This window comes from Leptosomus discolor, chromosome 3 (genome assembly GCF_034619465.1).
Source record: "Leptosomus discolor isolate bLepDis1 chromosome 3, bLepDis1.hap2, whole genome shotgun sequence".
NCBI classification, from domain to species: domain Eukaryota; kingdom Metazoa; phylum Chordata; class Aves; order Leptosomiformes; family Leptosomidae; genus Leptosomus; species Leptosomus discolor.
This window is the reverse complement of record NC_141393.1, coordinates 65,629,815-65,642,756: the sequence shown is the minus strand read 5'-3', so window position 1 is coordinate 65,642,756 and position 12,942 is coordinate 65,629,815. Positions and strand designations below refer to the sequence as shown.

General features: G+C 35.1%; 1 protein-coding gene across 2 annotated transcripts in view; it reads right to left on the bottom strand.

Moving 5' to 3' along the window:
* The window catches only part of TPR (translocated promoter region, nuclear basket protein), a 41,872-nt gene that overhangs the window by 23,622 nt on the left and 5,308 nt on the right, over nt 1–12,942 (bottom strand). For both annotated transcript variants that reach the window (XM_086463400.1, XM_009962193.2), the window contains exons 7-23: nt 12,287–12,379; nt 12,088–12,168; nt 10,489–10,576; nt 9,843–9,983; nt 8,772–8,863; nt 7,726–7,923; nt 7,076–7,183; nt 6,331–6,557; nt 5,458–5,621; nt 4,889–5,028; nt 4,656–4,804; nt 4,198–4,360; nt 3,635–3,769; nt 2,708–2,848; nt 2,370–2,538; nt 1,719–1,885; nt 589–741 (exon numbers count right to left, since the gene is read on the bottom strand). In XM_086463400.1, coding sequence (XP_086319526.1) covers nt 589–741; nt 1,719–1,885; nt 2,370–2,538; nt 2,708–2,848; nt 3,635–3,769; nt 4,198–4,360; nt 4,656–4,804; nt 4,889–5,028; nt 5,458–5,621; nt 6,331–6,557; nt 7,076–7,183; nt 7,726–7,923; nt 8,772–8,863; nt 9,843–9,983; nt 10,489–10,576; nt 12,088–12,168; nt 12,287–12,379 — 2,409 coding nt within the window. The remainder of the gene's footprint in view (nt 1–588; nt 742–1,718; nt 1,886–2,369; nt 2,539–2,707; nt 2,849–3,634; nt 3,770–4,197; nt 4,361–4,655; nt 4,805–4,888; nt 5,029–5,457; nt 5,622–6,330; nt 6,558–7,075; nt 7,184–7,725; nt 7,924–8,771; nt 8,864–9,842; nt 9,984–10,488; nt 10,577–12,087; nt 12,169–12,286; nt 12,380–12,942) is intronic.

Here is a 12,942-nt window from a genome sequence, read left to right as displayed (position 1 = left end):
CCAAGACTAAGTGGCAAAGTATTTTACAGAGTATTGAACACAGCAAGGCTTTCAGTGTAAACAGTCATGAATAACGTAGAAGCAAAGACAAATTCTTTCAAGATTTTGACTTAATATACAGAGCTCTTTCCTGATAAAAATACATTACTGAGGTGGGCCTGCAGTAATTCTAGTCACAGTCATCTCATTTCTTTGAACCCAAATAAAAGCCCAAATATAAACCAGACAAATAAGACCACTGGTTTTAAAAGATGTGCATGCTACAAATCTGGTTTTGGCTCATGTTCCACAAAGGGTTTTCTGAAACCTTTCTCAAAAGCTTTTACTCATGTTTTTTCTGCAAACTGTGCTTAAAGTTCAGGAAGACAGTGACAGCTTTAAACACACAATCACCCTAACGAAGTGATAATGTTAACGTACTAGTCATGTTTGGAAACCTCTCACAAATTTAACTAGCCTTTTGTACATCCTAAAAGATTTAGTTTTGCATGCTACTATACTGTGAAAACAAACTGAAGTTTAGGGAGTTATGTACATTCTTGTGGATTCTCTACAAGGAGTTTAAGGGAGGAAGCATTTGGTGCATACCTGTTGTTCCATATTCTCCACAGCTTTACGCTTCTCCTCTTGCAGTTCTTGCTTCTCTTTCTCTGACTCCATTAGCTTCTTTTCTAGTTGTGCTTGATACTCTGAAGACTCCTTCAGACGAGCTTCAACTGTTGCACGAACTTCCTCTGTCACCTTCATTAAAATCCATCATTAAGAGATCAATTTTTTTTCCTTTAAATATGGTATTCTGATGTGAAACCAGTATTTCATTAAAAATGTAAAGGCAGAATAGGTATTCTCAGCATCTCATATAGAACAACAACACTGAAAATGTGGAGAATCACAAATAGCATTGAAACTTTTAAAATCTTTTTTCTGTCAAAGCTGCAATACCTCATGAAGTACAGCTAAGAAAAGCTTGATGTGACTGCACTCAGATGTGCAGTAGCCAGCACATCTTTTTATTACACACTACAATACACAATATTGTTACAGCATATCAAGCCGTGATGAAATTTTTACAGTAACAGAACAAAGACACGCAGAGAACTTGGATAGTAGACAAACAGCACTCATCTACTGATGTTGTAACTTCAGTAGAAAATGAGAATTCTGTTTCCCTCACCTATATTATTTTGATATGCTGAACAGCTTGGAAGAACAGGCTTCATTTGCTATTAACATGGTGGACTGTATGACAGACTGGCAGGTTGTTCTTAAGCTTTTCCCATGAATACCACATATAGAGTGTTCTTTTGCACCACTGAAGACCTTACTGATGCAGAAGGTGTGAATTTAACTGCATTCCATTGAGAGCTAATTAATATTTTTAATCATTGATCACAAAGTTATAACTAAGAGTTTTAAAAAGTCAATTCCCCCCTTTCAAAGGAAGACGCTGGCAGAATACAGCTTTGAGTCAAATATACAACTCAACATTTTAAAAATATGCCACAAAAAGGTTTAGTTTTTTCATGATTAAAAGTGTTTTTAATAAAATTGTCTGAAATATGGTCTTACTACATTATATTCTAATGCCTTCTAAACTAACTTTAGGGCTTTTTTTAATTTCTCCCATAATCTTACAGACTGTACTGTGATACAAAAAAAACCCTTTCATTTTGTTTTGTTTTTTTTTTTTTCTTTAATAAACAATGGTAACTACTTACTTCTTTTTCCTTATTAAGGGATTCCTCTAGACTAAGAACCATGGCCCTGTACTGTTCCACATTACTAGAACTAGTCTTGAGTCTTTCTCTCAGGTCATTAACTTGTTCATCAGCTTGTCTTAGTCGACTTACAAGATCATCCACATCTTCATTTGTACTAGGTTGACCTATAATATTAGAACATATTCATTAACCAATGAAGTCTAATTAATTTTTCTGTTCTGTTGAAAACTGAAGTCTTTTTAGGATAATAACATGGAAAAACCAATCACCCTCACAAAGCTTCCCCAAATAAAACTTTCAGCCCTAATGAAAACAGTGGCTTACAACACACATTATCGATTCAGACAAAAAAAAATGGCTATTTAAAAATAAGTAACCTAACATTCTTATGTACCTTCATATAAAAGTAAAAGGGAACCTTTATTAAAGTTCTGCTTTATTTTTCCACTTTGTCAAAGACTGCTTGGACGCTAATTTGACTTTCACAAATCTTCCTGGTTATCATTTCTTTAAATACATGATTGTAAAAAGGAAGAGATTTATTATCTAGTGTACTGTCCTCCTAATTCTAAATTATTATAAATTTTACCATTCTGCAGACAGCAATGTTTAACGTAAAGAGAAATTCAATGTAGAAAAACATCTTGCCTTTCCCTGGAGCCCTCTGCGATGACTGAGATGCTAGCTGAGCCTCCGTATTGTTAAGTTGCTGTTTCAACATTGCAGTTTCTTTCTGGGCATTCTTTAAAAGTTCTTTTGTGTTAATGTGACGGTTTGTCTCAGTCTCAAGTTGCCTCTTAAGATCCAGGATATGAACCTGAAAACACAAGGTTCTTAAACTTGTAATTACTCACAAAAGGCACAAAACCCAAGTATGTTTGTAAATTCCACGTATGAAAAACAATGCGCTGTAAACTGGCCGAAGTCATGCAACTGTGGCTTTATTTTCACCAAAACAGGTTTAGCACACTTATAATTACACTCACCTCTTGATTTTTGGTAAGGGAATGTCTTTGTTCCACCTCACTTTCTAGTTTCTTCTTCAGCTGAGATATCTCACGCTCTAGCTTTTCTATCTGATTATTGAGTCTTTGTTTTGTTTCTGTCTCAGACCTCTCCAGTATTCCCTGACAAAAGAGGGTAATGCATTAGGCTTACAATACACTTTAATGATTTTCTTCTGAATTACTGCAGCACTTCATACGAAGCTGTCACAACACTTCTCCCATCCACAAAATAATTACTGCAGGGACCAAGGAATAATAGGTAGATACAGAAAACTATGAAAAGTAGCACTTAGAATGTATGACTTAGTTTTGAAAGATTTTTTAATAATATTGATACCATAGGTATTATTAGAGGAAAAAAAACCCAATACACAAAACTGTTATCCATACAGTCTAATTCCAGGGATTAAAACAACCCAAAAGATCTACTGCAGAAACAGAACTCAGCCACATGATAAAATGAGCAACCTTAAATATTTATACTCCAAGAGTCAACATCATAGAAGATATAATAGTATAAAAGTAAATATACCTTAAAACAATAGGAAAATAAACTACCAAGGCAGGCACTGGTAAATTCTGCTATCAAAAACTAACGTACAGATTTTTTTCCTTTCACTTTGCTTCATCTGTTTTGTTTCAATTTTATTGCAAAAACACTTCTCATCAACTCAAAATCCTCAGGACTTTGCCCAGGCAGATAACGGTATCATATTAGGATACGAATAACAAACTTGCTTAAACAAGTTGCTCAAGTATTTTATGTTCAGTGTCAATTTGTAACAAAAAAAAAATTAACATCCACTTTAAGACCGAATCTCATGACTGTTTTTTTCGATTTTGATGGGTATCTATTGAAACTCTGAAAGACAGACCAAACTTGGACATAAGAATAATACCACATACCTGAATAGTTCGCAAATTAGTAAGCAGCAAGTTCTGTCCTCTTTGTTCAACTAACAGAGACTCACGTTGCTGAGTCAAACGCACATCTGACAACTTCAGAATATCTTTCTCTTTTTTTAAGTTTTCTGCTCTCACCTTTAAGACAACAAATAACAAGAGCTTTGTTATCAATCCCAAATCTGTGCATAAATTTTATGTTTTTATTGTCAGTTAATACTATTTTTAAAAAAGAGCTTTTAAGGTTATAGATTGTAAACTAAAATTCATGCAAATTAAGCCAAGAACAGCAAGAACACAAGTGTTTGACTAATCACATCGTTTTCTCTGAAAACTGAAATACCTTCAGAAAGTTGTTCCATCTTCACACTGTACTTGAGATATTTTGTGGAATGTTACAAATTATACTGCTACCAAATATACATACACACAAGTTATTACAAATTTAATACCTGATGCACTTAAAAAGCCACAAAATGAAGTTCTGACAGCTTTCAAGATAATAATGAGAAAATACCTTGTGCTAACTTGGAATATCTAGCAGTATAATACACTCTGGGACTAACCTCTGCCACTGCCAGTTTTTCATTAGCTCCCCTCAGGTCTTGAGTCATAGTGTTAATTATCTGCTCTTGCTTCTGAGTTGTTGCTGTGAGTTTCTGGGTTCTTTCGTGCAGAGATGTTATTTCTCGACGATAGCCTTCAACGTTATCCTGCAGCATTTCATAACTTCACATGGAACAAGAAAGCAAAGTATGTTCGCCACATTAAGTTGCTTAATTGCAAGAGGTCTATGTACACAGCTCTATGTTTCATGTTCTTGTATGTCAGTTTTCACATATGTGGCTGACTCAACTAGAAGGTTTATTCTTGATCTCCACCAATTTCTTTGTGTTCTTTAACAGAATAGCAATATTAATATTTAACTGGCAACTTTTCCTGAGCAAATGATATCAAGCAGTCAACATGATTCTATTGACAGAGAACACATACATAAGGCAATGAAATTAAACAGTTGATTTACCGTTTGGAGGCAAACTCCAGCTGTGTGGATATCTTTGCATTTTGTGACCTCAAGTCTGTGACCTGTTCCTGAAGTTTTTCATTTTGTTCATTCAGCAACTTGTCATTCTCTGCCTTTTCCTTTTTATAGTTCTCGAAAACTTCCTGCAACTACATCATGGAACAGACATTAAAGTGCTTACAAGAGTAAAAGAAAGTAGTGATAGCTTTTACAGTGTTTATTGAAACATATACCTGCTTAAGTGCAGCCTTAGCCTCCACAGTCTCCACTGATTCAGTTATTGACACTGGAGCAGGAGTTGAAATGGCTTGAGATAAATTTGGGCGCTTTGGAGTAGATGTAAGAGAAACTTCCTCTGGTAATATACCCGAGGCTAAAAAAAGATAAAGGTGACTTTAAAGGCAACAATTCAATGAATGCTTGCCAAAGCAGAAGATCATATAACCACACTGAAATATGGCTAAAACCAATATTGTATTGACAGGAAAGGCTTGGGCTTCCCTGAGCAACTCATACTTTATACCTACCAAAATGCCATCAGCACACACACAGTCATCACTACACATCAGTCATTATGTAGCAAATTATTACACCGTAAACATAAAATCTTTTTTCTAAATCCAAATTAAAGGGTTTTCCAGTGAGTAAAGGTAGAAGTTGATCACCAGATTAACAGAAGTTACTAGTACCATTACAGCACCATTACTGAAAACTCGTAACAAATAACAATTTTGTTCTGTTTTGTTTTGGCTGGTTGGGTTTTTTTTTTTTCCCCCCAATGGTGCAGAAATATGAAGCTCACCTTGCAAAGGAATGATGGCTCCTGTGGTCTGTGCCAACAATATGCGGAACATATCACGCTGACGAACTATAGACTCAACAAGCTGCAACTGATGATGACGTGATTCACGCAGTTTTTCCAGCTCATTGAGAGCTTCCTCAAGCTGACTCTGAAGCTCAGAAATTCTGAAACCAACAACAGCTGTTTTCAGTAACATACACAGTGAGGCATACCAAGATGAAACAACCCTTACATTCTGTCACAAGTCCTTCAGTGTAAATGTACCACATCTGTAAAAGCTAAGCACCACTGAGATTTTTGAGCAAATATATAGGAAGATTGGCCTTTGGGCTTCCCATTTTGAAGATGACAAAGAAAGTAGGCCTCTTCCATGAAAAGCAGAATAAAGGCAATTCTATTCATGTGAACAACTTCAAACAACAGCCAGTATCATGAGCAGAGAATCAGGCTAAGAACTTTTAATACAGAATTACATTATCTGTGGGCTTTACAGCTAGTGAATTAGATAGGCATATATTCAATTGTTTGTAGAGCTAATGGGAATGAAAACTTAGCTTTCTTTTTTGAGAAACAGCTCTGTTGTGTGAAATCACATTCACTAAAAGACCAACAATTATTTCTACTTTGGATTTTGATGTGAGGACCTATTACAAGATACATAGCTATAAAGCCATTTTAATCTAAACCTGAAGACAAATATTGCTTAATAACTATTTGTCTTTATGAATTACATAGCTGCTCATGAGTATATGCACACTCACATATGCATATGCATGCAATGAGTAAGTCAGAAGCAAAAAACTGAAAAGTGTTTGAATAAATCCCTGCTACTGCTTAGTATAAACAGTTTACTAGAAGAAACAGATAACTTACTTAGATGATGTTGCTTCTTGCTCCTCTTTTTCTCTAGCCTCTCCCAACTCTCGAAGAGCCACCAAGAGACGCTGATTCTGTTGCTGAAGTTCTTCAATATTTCTGTAAGAGACTAGATGTTGAGAGATCACTTCAGAAGAGCTACTGATGTCAGCAGAGCTCACTTCTTCATCACGAATCACATGATTGCCTCTAGCTTCTTCAAGTTCCATTAAAAGCACACGAATCTGAAAAGACAATGTTCCAGTGCATTAAGACTCAAAAATTCACTCTGAAGAAAAAATATTAGAAAAGAAGTAGTTGAAAATGAAGTATTGTTTTCCTACAATATACAAGTTATTACAATTAATAAATCCTTCTAAGATAATTACATTACAGAAAAAAAAACAGTTTGACAAAAGGAAACCACATCGAGATGAGAAACAGTCTATGTTCAGTTCTGCGAACAGATTGCAGGACATTCCAATCAAACAAAGAAGGTATATCTATACATCTATGAGTTTTCCATGTCAGACGTTTAATACTATTATCCTAAAGTAGCATCACTTCTATCCAGCTATACTCCTTATAAAACTGGAATCAGAAGTGTAAATACCATGTTGTCCTAAGGAGAAGCTTTTAAAAATCACTAAGACAACCAAAGTGTACGTGACTGTGTACAACTTCCATGTAAACTTCAGAGATACAGCACCATATTAAATAAATTGCAAATAGCACATTTTAACCACAGCAACATTTGTTCTACCTGTTGTGAAAGATCCTTCACTTGTATTTCCAGTCTCTGGTTTTCTCTTTCAAGCAGAGAAGAATGCTTATTGGCTTTATCAGCATCCTCCTGCAATCGCTGGATTTCCTGCAAGCATAAAAACATTAAGAAACACATAGCAATTCAGTTCAGACACATTCTTTTCCAGAGAGATAATGTGATGTAGAGATATTCCTTGCGAATCAAACTGCGCTTCACTATTTTAAAGTTACACTTCAAAGGTTAAAATCTACATATTTAGGAATCAAGAGCCACACGCTTTCATGCTGTATTAGTGTATGTATTAAAATTAGTGGGAAGTGAGCACCAAAGTCCAATTTTATTTCTTTGGACAAATACTAATCTTTGTTTATAAAGAATTCTACTCTGTCTCAGAAAATCAGAGACTAAATCACAACATCTAAGCCTTCATTATAAAAAAAAACACTTTAAAAATGTTGGTTCTGTAAAATATTTTGTACAGTACAATAAATCACAAGCTAGAAAGTTCAACAGGTATTGTCCCCCAATAAAAGCTGACTAAAAGATCCATTTTATACATTCACTAACAGACACTAGAATACAAAATTTAAAAAAAAAAAAAAAAAAAAATCAGTTTTTTCCATCATGCCCTTTTATTTTATACTGACCTTCATAGCTTGTTCAAGCTTTGCAGACAGACTAGCAACAGCTTTTTGGGAACGTTCAAATTCTTCACGCTGGCGTTTTAAGATTGGTGCTTTGGCTTCTACTTCCTGCACTATTTCATCCAAATATTTATTGATTCTCTTATTCTCCAGCTTTTCCAAAAGCAACTGATCCTGAGTTTCTACATATGCATTGTACAGCTGCAACAAAAGATTTTTTGGGGTTTTTTTGTTTGTTTGCTTTTGATACACCTGAACAGAGCTCTTAAAAAAGAGCCACTGGTAATTAAACAATGCATACCTTAAAGCAGTATAATTTTAGACAACTCTAAACTAGTTAATTCAGAGAAACAAGTTAGACTTTCAAAACAGTGTGTTTTTAGGACTCATACCATGGCAGAGCAGTTAACCCTATTAATTTAAAAATGGCAAACTTTTATTGTACAACTGTATGCAATAAAATAATTCCATGTAAAAAGGACAAGTCTAAAGCAAGTTTAAGACAACGGAAATATCAAAACTAGTATCACAAAAGAAAGCAGCAAGCACAGCAGAAAGTAATTTAATGGCTGGACAGAATGACCAATAACAAATAAAATCAAAATACAAATTGCATAAATAAAAGCGCAAAAAACTCTACAATATATATATGACCAATCATTATGTTAATCTTTTCTGCAAGTGTAATCCAAATGCACAGCAGTACAGATTAAAAAATTACGTAAATAAGCATAAAAAAAAGCTCCTGCCAAAAGTGCATACAGAAAATATGTTTATGTGCACAAAAAAACCCACCATGTATTTCATAAAAAGAACTTAAAGACCCTACAAATCTTTGATCTACTAAAGAAAGCTGTGTTGAAAAAAATCCCAACAATTTAACTAGTAAGGCCTGCCTCAAATGTTGAAATCTTTTCATGCAACTTCGGACAGGCATTACACTAAATCCAAAACAGTGAATGAAGCCCGCACCCTTATATTATTAGTGTATCTCTGTTGGCATTTCAAGGGCCTTGAAACTGAAGTTTCTTCTCCTTTAATTAACTTACCTCAGTTAATTTCATTCCAGGCTTGACTACTTTAGCTACTGCTGCAGCAGTGGGAGACATAGCTGCCAGTTCCTCCTCAGACAATATGGCTCCTGAAGACATAATCCCACCAATTACCATTAAATAGCTGCAATAATTCCCACCACAAATATTCTTTATTAACATAAAGAATGTCTTCACACACCTTTGTGCTTTGTAACTACTATATTTTAAATTAATATTTTAAGCCCTTAGTGTTACTGGTTTAAGAGTTTTCTGTAATCTATATTATACACATACATACGCAAGTGACTGGTGTTATACACAATATTCCATGTCATACATTATCAATGTCTCTGACTAGTTTAATTTGAAATGATTAAAAGCTTTTGCTATTAGAATCTTTAAATTTAGATAATTTCTGAACGTGAGCAAGTGAAATAGTCGGAGCAAAGCTTAACATCAGATTTCTTAGCAAACTGCTGGAGGTTTAGAGTGGCAGACCACTGGTTTACTTTTATTACATTAACATGGGGATATAGCAAATATGCTCCATGCCTCTGTTCCTTCCTGCTCTGCTCTCTCTTTCCTTTAGAAATTACTTATACGTAGCATACGAACTATTCTTTTCAACAAAGACAGAACTAGAACAGTGAATATTGAGCAACATTTAATGTTAAACAGAAATTTAAGGACAAAGGTTTGGTTTCTGTTGCCCCTTTTTTTTCCCAAGAGTAAAAATAAGAATAGTTTATCAACCCCAGTCCCCTCTCCAGAAAGCCATTAAAAGCATGAGATGATTCAGCCTTAAGGAAATGTTTCCTCTCTCTTTTCTTTGAAAAGGTAAGTCAGATTAAAAAAAGAAGCTGAAAAACTTTTTCATAGAAATGCATTTCCTGGTGGGGAAAAAAAAGTATGTATTTTCATACATATACACACATGAAAAAGCTTGTAAAATTCGTGATTAGAAATTATCAAAGATAAATTAAGATTAATGCACTTACTTCCTACAGAAATTCAGCACAGTATCTTCATACAAGATGTTAGAAAGCCTGAGGCTTTATGTATTTTAGTTCCCAGTGTCATTCCTACCTTTGCGCTTTGTAGCGGACAGTAAATCATTAGCATTCTCCAGTTCCTTTTCCAGTTTACTGATCTTCTCTCTCAGTTCTTTTTCCATTGCAGATTTTGACTCTTCCACCTCAGCCAAATGCTCCTGGGTTGCTTTATTAGCTAAAATTAAATCAAACAGCAGTTTGCTGTGTTGTGGTTGGTTTTATTTTTTCTTTTAAAAACATCAAAAATTTGCATATGTACCTTAAATTTTACTTTAACTTCATATGATCTGCAAAGCTCATGCTGATAAGAAAACATGACAGAAGCACGAACTGCTGCCTAACACCTTTGCTTAGAAGATGACTAAAATATGTACTGTCCTTTTATCAGTGAAAAGGAATCTCAAACGAGAAACTAAAATGAAGATCTATCTTGCTAAATTAGATCCTTTCATCAAAATCCAAAGTAGAATTCCACTTATATTTGACATAGTTGTGCCGCCCCTTAAGTCATTCAGCTAGTCACATAACATTTTTCTTACAAAACGACTGATGTTTCCACCATCCCAAAAGCCTAATGAAGTCCCTTTCATCAACACTCAATACTCAATTCAGTGCATCAAGGGAGTTACGAAGGAGCGCAACTGTTGCGTTCCTCTTGCGATTTTTCACTCACAGCTTACCTTCACCCGCTTCCTTCAGGAGCTTGTGCAGCTCTTCTACTGCTCCTGTCAGTTCATTGCTCTTTGCCTCTGAATCATCAGCAGCACTCTAAATAAGAGCATTTCATTTAACCTTTCAGTACATAGCAACTATATTTTTATAACAAAGCTCAAACTGAGCCAAAACTATGAACGCACAGGTTTTGGGGGTTTTTTTTGGTTGGTGTTTTTTTTGTTTGGTTTTTTTTTTTTTGTTTGGTTTTTTTTGAGTAAAACACTGAGAGATTCACCTGAACCGGATAATTCTCTTTCCACTTGGATTAAGTCTCACTTTGATGCAAACTGCCCATCTGAGAGTAAGAAGCGTCAGATACTGATTTGATATGACAAATCCAAATAAAATGTATGCCCTTTAGCTGCTTTATAGCTGGTGCTGGCTTTGTTTGTTCTCTTCACTAAAGCAAATTTGGAGAAATTTTGAGTACTCAATTTTGATCTAAAAAATTCGGTATTTTTAGGGAATCTATCTGTTTACAGTTCACGTTTCTTTGCTTCCAGTTAGAGATCTCACAAGTGCAAGACTGTAGAATACTTTAGTAAGTCTGCAAGTCTGTTAGAGATAACCGAAGCAAAGTTGATTCAACTTGTGCTAACCAGCCAAGTTTCAGAATAGGCTCCCATGAGAGGGCACTCAATCTCGATGCCTTTAATATCGGGTCACACAAACATGTCAGCAGTTCCAAGTACATAGCAAACCCCATGTTAGGCAGAAGACAAAGATTTAAGCCCCTTCAAGTCAATGATTCTATAACAAAAGCTTGAAAGAATAGGAGTAAAAAAACCAAACCCCAACCCCAAAACTCAACCAAAACAAAACCAAATTAAAAGGTAAACAGTAATGCATTGTCCTCTGGGAAAGTTAGCTACTGACTTGCTGTTCAATGAAGGGACACCAGTTTACATCTAATCAGACACAGAATTAAGCAGGGTAGAATGTTTATGGGGGTAGCTGTGCAAGAAAACTCAGGAAACAGAACTCGTTAACCTGTGAATCTAATACATGTAAACTAAAGAGCAATCAGTTGTCCTCTTTAGCTGACTGTCTTAGTCAATACTCTACAGGATATTTTTCACTCTTTGAGCTGACAAAACAAACAAAAACTACTTGTTTAAGACGGTGCTTATTTGACACAATACAGGACATTCAGCTGTGTCTTAATCAGATCACTAACACTTGCAGTGTTATTTGAAATGAACTTCTAATAAAACTCAGAAAAATCTCTTGCATACAGTTTACATCCAAACCTTTACCTCCCAATACAACATCATAAGACATAACCAAATTCATACAACATGAAGCCCCAAAACAGTGAGCATAAAATAACTATTTTAACCCCAGTTTTGCTTAATCCAAGCAATGTAAGACTTCAAATGTTGCCCGAGACAGCAGCAAAGAAAATGTTTTGGATGTTTCACAATGTTTTGCAACAGAAGTTAGTCTTCCCCACATCCACACTTCGTGGGGAAAAAAAACCCCAAACCGGCCTGCATTACATTTAATACTAAGATTCAGCCCCAAGTAATACTAATACATACTTATAACAGAATCAATAAACTCACCTTATACAAATTGGATAATTTTATGTGGGCATTCAGTTCATTATGGAATCTTTCCTCCATACTAGCTTGCTGTTCTTTTGCCTAGTAAAATAAAGACAAGGGTGCAGGAGCATTCCACTATTTCTATTTCATACATTCTGTTTTTCAATTTGCAGAACCAACTGTAATACTGTTTCACATATACTTCAAGTTGTCTTACCTCCTTCAGTTTACTCAAGAGTTCTTCCACATGCTTCTGAAGATTTTCACTTGACTGTTTTAAGCTGTTTACCTGTTCCTCCATTCTGGAAACCTATTCAAAGAATAAATGAGAACACCATGGGTAAATTTCTTTCCAGTCCAGTTTATTTTGGAAAATATACATCTCACTGGTTTTTACATTAAAAAGAGCCCAAAAGTTCCATAAAGAGCATAATGGTTACATTTTCTAACAGTCTTTGCTCTCGTGCACTCAGCTAAATGAAAAAGTGAACTTCCCCAAATTGCTCCAATTACACATAACCAAATAAACCCGCAAGCCTCCGTGGAGATAAATGCCACAGAAATCCTAACCAATTGTCATAGTTGTTAAAGAAACTGCTCAGGTACCCAAACAGAAGCTCATTGAAGCTGTGTATTTTCAAAATATAACCATCGATTCTGCCACGTACTTTGTTTCAGGAAAACAAAAATATCCTCACCCCTCTCCACAAAGAACGTTAACTCAGATCCTTATGCCCCTTCTGCTTATTAATAACTGTATTTCCATATATTTTAATAGCATTATACTATGACATAGTTTTGTTATCAGTGACTCCAAAATTTCTAGCTTTTATTAAAATCTTTGACTTTTCTATTCCGGATAATGGTCACTAT